Source organism: Myzus persicae, unplaced genomic scaffold (assembly GCF_001856785.1).
Source record: "Myzus persicae strain clone G006 unplaced genomic scaffold, MPER_G0061.0, whole genome shotgun sequence".
NCBI classification, from domain to species: Eukaryota; Metazoa; Arthropoda; class Insecta; order Hemiptera; family Aphididae; genus Myzus; species Myzus persicae.
Genome location: NW_019104099.1, coordinates 5938 through 14708, shown reverse-complemented (window position 1 = coordinate 14708; position 8771 = coordinate 5938). Strand labels below are relative to the sequence as shown.

General features: G+C 30.9%; 1 protein-coding gene across 1 annotated transcript; it reads left to right on the top strand.

Annotated features, from left to right (window-relative positions):
• Positions 1–728: 728 nt before the first annotated feature.
• Positions 729–4412, top strand: LOC111038722 (zinc finger MYM-type protein 1-like). The gene is made up of 2 exons (XM_022321946.1): positions 729–1188; positions 1825–4412. Exon 2 carries the CDS (start codon positions 1845–1847, stop codon positions 4410–4412), a length of 2568 nt encoding a protein of 855 aa, XP_022177638.1. The 5' UTR covers positions 729–1188; positions 1825–1844.
• Positions 4413–8771: the final 4359 nt, after the last annotated feature.

Sequence of the window (8771 nt, the reverse complement as noted above, 5' to 3'; positions counted from 1 at the left end):
AAATTAAGCATAATAAATTTATAAGTATTAGTTTAACTAAGACATTAAATAGTAGAAACTTACACTTTGAAAAAATAAATATAATATTATACAATTTATATTGCCCAAGACATATTACAAACATAACAAAAAATTGAAGGGATAGCATTTGTAAAATTTAATAGAAGCAATTTAGGAGAAAAATTAAATAATAATTTGATTTAATGAGTTAATTAAAATATTGAAAAGGTTCAACATTTTAATAAAACCAATAGTTTTCTAAAGATATAAAACTAAGTTGAATAGTGGGGAAAAAAATAAAAACTAATTAGAAATAATATACTCTTCCAAATCTAAAATAACTAATTTTTAAATTATAAAAACATCAATAAAAAACATTTGAAGTAAAGTTATGACTTTTGGGTTTTGGATTGATATTATATTGCTTTAGGTACAAAATATTTTATTTTACAAGTTTTAACAGCGTAGATATGAATAATAATATTTAACATACCCGTTTGGCTTTTAAATATTTTTTAAATGTTATTGCTTTTTAATAAAATTGGCTGACTGTAAATACCTACAATATTATTATTAAAATAATTAATAATAATTTATTATAATATTATTATTATAATTATTATTAAGTACTTTTAAGTACCTATACAATACACAATACCTACCTACATTATTGACTAAAACCAGGGCCGGCGCAACGGGGGGGCGAGCAGGGCCCTTGCCCGGGGCCTCGCGCTTTTATGAGGGCCTCGCGGCTCTCTGGTCGAAACTTGTATATAACCTATAATAATCAATATTAATAAAGAATAATGATGTATTTATAATAAGAATTCGTGTTATAATTATACATTTTTACGGGGATTTTGAAGATAATATTATTACGGTCACCGGTTCATAGAAACTGTCACCCGACCGTTCCCCTGCACGCTCGGCCGTCGATCGAATTAACGAGAAAAGATTACGTAGACAACACTATTTTATTAGATTAAATTGCGTTGATTTATTTTTGATACGATAAAGACATAATAAATAATAATATCATAGTCAATAGTCATTGATATCAGATCAAGCACGACGCACGTTGCACGATTGTCATACCATAATAAATTATTTTTTTTTTTTATTGTGAATATTGTCTTTGTGAACAAGGAAACCTTTAGCACATCTTCACAAAATTAATTTTCATACCAGGTGAGTTTATTATTACAGCAAATATTAGTAGGTTACTTATTAGGGTATTAGTTAATAATACGTATTTTATTTTTAAAAATGGAAAATATGGGTACCTACGTAACGTTTAAATTATTCAATATTCATTATTATTTTTCATTTTACATTTATTAATAAATTTAGATAATAATTATTATTATTATATACATTATACATTATACCTACGTATTGTGCATTAAGGGGATTGCAAATCCTATTAATTTTCATCGAAACAACCTTAACGACTGACAAAAATAAAGGTACTTCTAGTTATTCGATTAAAAAAATGTAAGGTTTTTTGAATTGGTATACATACATGTCTACTTTGCATCGGTCGGAGCATACATTTTATATTTTATATATTTTTTAATATATCCAATATTAAAAAATTACATATTTATAAAATGTAAAGGCGCCTCCAGACGGAGCATCTTTTGCCGCGCGCCACGGCCGTGCGGCATGAGTGCGAATACATAAATACATTTTTCGCGGCTTTTCTTGATGCCGCGCGGCAAAATTTCCGATCGGCCTAGTAGGCGGTCTACTGTCTACATCAAAGGAAAACCGAAAATTTCATTTTTTTTAAACATTTTTAATTAGTTTCTTTTTCTTCGTCAGATCCATTATTTTCAATTATCATGTCAACTCATCGTGATCGTGATAACTTTCGAAGTCACCCATCTGGTTACCAAAAACGAATAAAAAAAGAAAAAAAAGAACAAATTATTAAGAAACAACGTGGTGCTTTTGAAAAATTTCTTTGTAAAACAGAAAAAAAAAATGAAAATGATTATGAGGAGCGGGAATCTATTCAACCGGAAATTCAGAATAATATCTCGGATAATATTATGGAGTCTGATCAAACAATTAAAGAAAATAAACAAGGTGAACAATTAGGTATGGAAATCCATGAAGTCTTCTCTGATAATTGTTCTGAACCTATAAACGACAAAAATGACATTGAGAAACTTTATAGCGAGTTTGATGATATTGGCTGTTGGCCTGTAAATATTAACCAGAACATAAGTACAGAAATTATTAAATGTGGTCCAAAAAAAGTATTAAATTTTAAATTTCCGGTTAATGAGCAAAATAGGAAGTTTAACGTCAGCTACTATAATCGTGTAATGCCCAATGGAGAAATAGTTAATCGTTTGTGGCTTGTTTATTCGATCAGTAAGGATGCTGTTTATTGTTTTTGCTGCACACTGTTTCGAACTAGTTTACCAAGTAATTCGAATAGAAGTGGTTTGGTAAGTGAAGGAATTAATGACTGGAAGCACTTGTCTGAAAAGTTATCTGAACATGAACGAACATCTGCCCATAATCAGACAATTAAAATTTGGATGGAACTAAAAATACGAATTTCGACTTTAAATACTATAGATAAACAACACCTGAGTCAAATTGAAAAAGAGAAAAAACATTGGCGGGATGTACTTGTAAGAATTTTAGCTGGTATTCATTACTTAGCAAAATACAACGATGCATTTCGAGGATCATCTGATGTTATTTATACTGAACATAACGGTAAATTTCTCGGGTACATCGAAACGTTAGCTAAGTTTGATCCAGTAATAATAGAGCACGTTAAACGAATTAAATGTAAAGAAACCCACGATCATTATCTCAGTCATGATATTCAAGATCAACTTATAACATTGATTGCTAATAAAATACAAAAAGAAATAGTAGCGGTTATACATAAATCAAAATATTATTCAATTATGATGGACTGTACACCAGACATTAGTCACCAAGAACAATTATCATTGATAATTAGGGTCGTGGATATGGATACTGATAACGAGTTAAGCGATCCAACGATTAAAGAAATGTTTATGGGGTTCATAAATGTTAATTCTACGACAGGATTACACTTAGCAAACGTGCTATTAGAAAAACTAAAAGACAACAAAATTGAATTAAATAACTGCCGAGGTCAAGGCTACGATAATGGCGCTAATATGAAGGGCCAATATCAAGGTGTTCAAGCACGAATAAAAAATTTAAATTCCAGGGCATATTTTACTCCATGCGCAGCACACAATTTAAATTTACTACTGGGAGACTTGGCCAAAACCTCAACTAAAGCTGTTTCATTTTTTGGCGTGGTTCAGAGATTATATTGTTTGTTTTCGTCCTCTACTGGCCGATGGGACATTTTAAAAAAATATTGTAATTTATATACTTTAAAACCACTGTCAGAAACTCGTTGGGAGTGTAGAGTTAATAGTGTAAAAGCTTTGCGCTTTCAGTTACCAAGTGTAATTAAAGCTTTAGAAGAAATGGCAAATACAACTAACGATCCAAAAACAAGAAGTGAAGCCTATTCTTTAGTAATAAATGAATTAAATAGCTATGAATTTGTATTAAGTTTAGTGATCTGGTATGAAATTCTATCAGAAGTCAATATTGTAAGTAAGAGCTTGCAAAGCATAAATATGCATCTGGATGTATCCACTAATTTGCTAAATGGACTACTAAAATTTTTTGAACAATATCGTACTACAGGATTTGATTCTGCTAAAATAACAGCCAACACAATTTCAGAGGACTTAGATATCGAGATAGAATTTAAAAAAACCCGTAAAAGAGTCAAAAAGTCACATTTCAGTTATGCAGGACCTGACGATTTAATTGAAGATGCTGAACTTAAGTTCAAATATGATTTTTTTCTTTTAGTTATTGACCAAGCAATTAATTCAATGAATGAACGATTTCATCAATTCAAAACATTTAATAATAATTTTGGATTTTTGTATAAAATTGAGCAGTTAAAACACATGAATAATGAAGATTTAATGATACATTGTAAAGATCTTCTAATTACTCTGTCTGACGGTGATTCTAAGGATATTGATGGAGTTGAATTATATGAAGAATTAATTATTTTGAGAAATATTATTCATGATACTAATACGGCGTTACAAATTTTATCTTTGTTGAAAAAAATGATGGGTTCATTTCCAAATACTTGTATTGCATTAAGAATTATCTTAACAATACCTGTAACGTCAGCCACTGCCGAAAGGAGTTTTTCAAAACTGAAAATAATAAAAAATTATTTGAGAAATACCATTTCGCAAGATAAGATGTCAAAGTTAGCATTGATTTCAATTGAAAATAAAATATCAGAGTCTCTCGATTACAACGATATTATTGAAATATTCGCTTCACAAAGATCGAGAAAAAAAACTTTTTAATATTTATAATGATCCTGACTATTGATTTGTTTGTATTTATGAAGTCTTCCAAAAAAACATTTATTAATTAATCAACTTGACAATTTGTTATTTAAGTAGCTTACTCGTATGTTTGTTTAATATCTTTTATAGTATCTAGGGACTAATTCGTTTCATTTGGTAATTTACTTGATTTACTTGATTACGTATGTATAAGAAAATACAATTTTAAAATGTATATTTTAATTGTTTAGTTTTTAAGTTTGATTTCATTGTTTAACTTTTTACATTAAATACATAAAATATAACAATTAATTACCACTAAAATCCTTATAAAGAATTTTATTTTGTAGGAGAGTTAATTCATAGCTCATAATTTCATCAAATATTTTGGGAATACCCTTAGACAGTTAGACGCCATTATTATAAAGGGCTCGTGGTATATTTCGCCCAGGGCCTCGCAAAAGATAGCGCCGGCCCTGACTAAAACAAAATATGTACTAGTAACTTCAATCAATATATTTTATATAGAATTGAATTGAATTTGAATAATGATTTTATTTTTCATTAGAATTTTATGATGACTTGTGAGATAATAGACAAGACTGTTGTAGTTTTGGCATAATTTGTTATCAATCATAATGAAGGTAGAGACTTGATTATTTTATTATCAGCTGATAAAATATATGAAAATGAGTAATCCGCACAATATTTATTTATAATTTAATTTAGCAATAATATAACTAAAAATGTGTTGTATAAAAATTTAAGATCAATGGAAATACCTAGTGCGTTGTGCATTTAATTCAATTCCATTCCCTGTGTTAATACTATAGGAAATAGTGCAATATGCCCTACTTAGGAAATAGTACGTTTTGTAAGCATTTAAGAAATTGGTACGTTTTGCGTCATTTTGGCAAATGAAAAAATAATTTAACATGGGAAATACTACGTTTTGACATAATTTGGAAATAGTTACTTTTGTTTCATCATTGCCATTGGAAATAGTGTTTTTTGGAGGCATTCACGAACTTCAGATTGATATTAACAAAGGAAAATTGTACTTTAGTCAACATTTGAATTCACCATTCGATTCCTCGCCTTTTTCTCCACGAGAATCAATAAATAACTCAATTTTCTCAATTTGTAATAAATTGTGATAAATATACAGGGTACAGCCTAGTCCCTAAACCATCTAGTTGACTTCGATCTTTGTCTGATCTACTCGAGACCTATGCCAATATTTTATAACTCATTATATTGTAATTATTTGTAACTTAGTTTCATATTTTATTTTATTTTATTTTATTTTTTATTTTATTTATAAAGTTTTCCTGACAGAATCATCTAAACTTAGTTATATAAAGTACAATTTTTGGCAATTTATAAAAAAAAGGTATTAACATAATATAATGTAATAATTAACTAGGTTTGGCAAATTATAAAAGGCATTAACATAATGAATTTAATAATTAACTAGGTTGAAGATAAGCTACTTTAGGACATCATGGGGTCGACCACGCTTTAATCTTCGATTGTTGGGGCTGACATTTAACCTGTAATGCTGTGGACCGCTTGCTTTGCGTAGATGACAGAAGAAACTTGCCGATAGGTCCTTAATGTAGTTCTTAATAGTTGGTAAATTGTAGTCGGTGTGCAGGGCATCGTTTCGCACAAACCAAGGGGCATTTGAGATCACGCGAAGGACTTTGGATTGTAGAACTTGGATTTTATTTATGTGGGTAGGCGCACATTGACCCCAGACCGGGACAGCGTATAGTAATAGAGGACGAATGATTTGTTTGTATAGTAGTATTGAGCACTTCCAGCTCAGTGATGTTTGCCGATTTATTAATGGGTATAGAATTTTTAATCGTTGGTATCCTTGTTGCACTTTAGAGGATATATGTGGGTTCCAGGTAAGTTTTTTGTCCAGAATTACTCCAAGATATTTAATGTTTTGTGACCATGGTATATTGTGTCCGTTGATTTTTAATGAATTATAATTAGTGGGTCTGCGAAGTGAGAAAATGACTGCTGTGCTTTTGGTCGGATTTAGAACGATTTTCCATTTTTGCGCCCATATTTGTATTACGTCAAGATGAGATTGGATATTTACTATAACATTTTCTATTTTATCGGAACTAGAATAAATGACGCTATCGTCCGCATATAAGGCTATTTCCGTGTTCGTTGTTGTAGGAAAATCTGATATGTAAAGGTTAAATAGTAAAGGAGATATTTTTGAGCCTTGTGGAACTCCTGCAAAAATTTGTTTGACGTCTGAGTTTGTGCCATCTATTTGAACGGTAAAACTACGAGAGTGGAGAAAAGATTTGATGATGTTGAAGATTACAGTGGGAGTGTTAAGACATTTTAATTTATAAAGTAGTCCGTCATGCCAGACCTTGTCGAACGCTTTTGCTATGTCAAGAAAGGCCGCTCCAGTATGTTCTTTTGTTTCGAATCCGTTGCTAATGTGCTCTGTAATACGTAGTAGTTGCTGAGTTGTGGAGTGGTTTGGTTTAAAACCAAATTGGCAGTGAGGAATTACATCGGTTGCGTTTAAATGACTAATAAGTCTGGTGTGAATAATTTTTTCGAAGATTTTTGAAACAGACGATAGTAAGCTGATGGGCCTGTAATTGTTTGGATCTGTTTTATCTTTGCCAGGTTTTTTAATCATAATTATAGAGGCCAATTTCCAATTAGTGGGAAAGTAGCTCAGTTTTAACAGGGCATTGAATAGCGCTGTCATAAATAGAACTGCTTTATGGGGTAGTTTTTTTAATATAGAGTTGGTAATTAGGTCGTGACCGGGTGATTTACGTTTTGGTAGTTTCTTTATTATTTCTGAGATTTCTGTTGGGTTAGTGTATCGAAAAATGTTTTGCGGTAAAATTTCCGGCTCACTTAGTTTCTGAGACACCAAATTAATAGTTGTTCTATCATTTAAGTCGTTAAGTGTGAATGTATTTTCTAAAGTGGTGGCAAATAAATTGCATTTTTCATATACTGTATTTAAAAAGTTGTTTCCAGATTTTAGAGGCGGGATTTTGTTGTCATTGGGCTTGATTAGTCTTTTGGTCGCTAACCAAAGATTTGAATCAGCGGGATGTATTGAAGATAAATATTTTTGATATGAATTTATTCTATGTTCTTCGAGTAGAAGTTTTACTTTTTTGGTAAGGAAATTTAGCTTCTTGCGATCTTCAGGTCTTCTATGAAGTTGCCATTGTTTTCTTATATGGTGTTTGTTTTTTATAATTTTTTGTATTGATGGGGTAATTTTTGAGTTGTAATTTTGACCCAAAGTGGGTTTTGAGGGTATTGTACACTGTTCTGCCGCATAGGAGATTGTTTCATGAAGGTGAGAGATTGCTACATCGGCCAATAATGTATTGGAGATATTCTTGGGAATTATTATATTATCTGAAACGTATCGTTTGAATTTATCCCAATCCGGTTTTCCGTTTATAAGTTTGCGAGTTGGTTCAGATTGTATTAGTGATGCACCAATCAATATTTTACTGGCAAGTGATCCGAATCCAGTTCGAATAGGGGTTCTTGAGTAATTATTAAAGAAATCGATTTAAGTAAAACAACGTCTAAAATGTCTGGGCTTTTGTTAGGATCATATGGGTAATGCGTGGGATTGTCTGGTGCCGAGATAATCGCTGGGGAGTTTGATAGGTACTTATATAATTTTTTTCCATTTACGTTTGTTGTGTTGCATTTCCAGTTTACATGTTTTGAATTTAAGTCACCAATAATAACAATTTTATTATAGTTGTTTAATATTACGTCGAAGTCGATAGTGTACATGTTATAGCTTGGGGATTGATATGCACTGACTATAGTAGTATTTATATTGTTAATTAGTAGTGTTATTGCTACGGCTTCCAAAGAACGTAGACGAGGTATATATGCCTGTTGGTGTTTTATTTTGGTGCGTATTAATAACGCGACACCACCTGAAGGCCGGACCGCTGTCCTATCATTGCGATAAATTGAATAGCCATTAAATTTAATCGAGTCGGTTGTACATAAGTGAGTCTCACTTATACAAGCTATATCTACATTGTGATAAGATAAGAATGCAGCGAAAGTGTTGCGGTTCCGTTTAATGCCGTTTGCATTCCAGTTTATGATGACGATGTTACTAATATTAATTAAATTAGTTGACATTTAGATTATTTAATAATGTAGGAAGATTAGTGATAACTTTTTTGATAATTTCTGAGATAAGAGAAGTGAATAAAGGCATTAACGATTTAATGAGTTCATTAGTGATATTTGAGCTGTTCGATTGATCATCTACTGTTACTTCTTTTTTGCTTAAGTTTGTTTTAACCTTAGTGGCGTAAGATTCGCTTTGGG

Excerpts from the sequence above, each read along its gene's own strand:
- LOC111038722 (XM_022321946.1), top strand. The coding sequence starts at position 1,845 with ATGTCAACTCATCGTGATCGTGATAACTTTCGAAGTCACCCATCTGGT.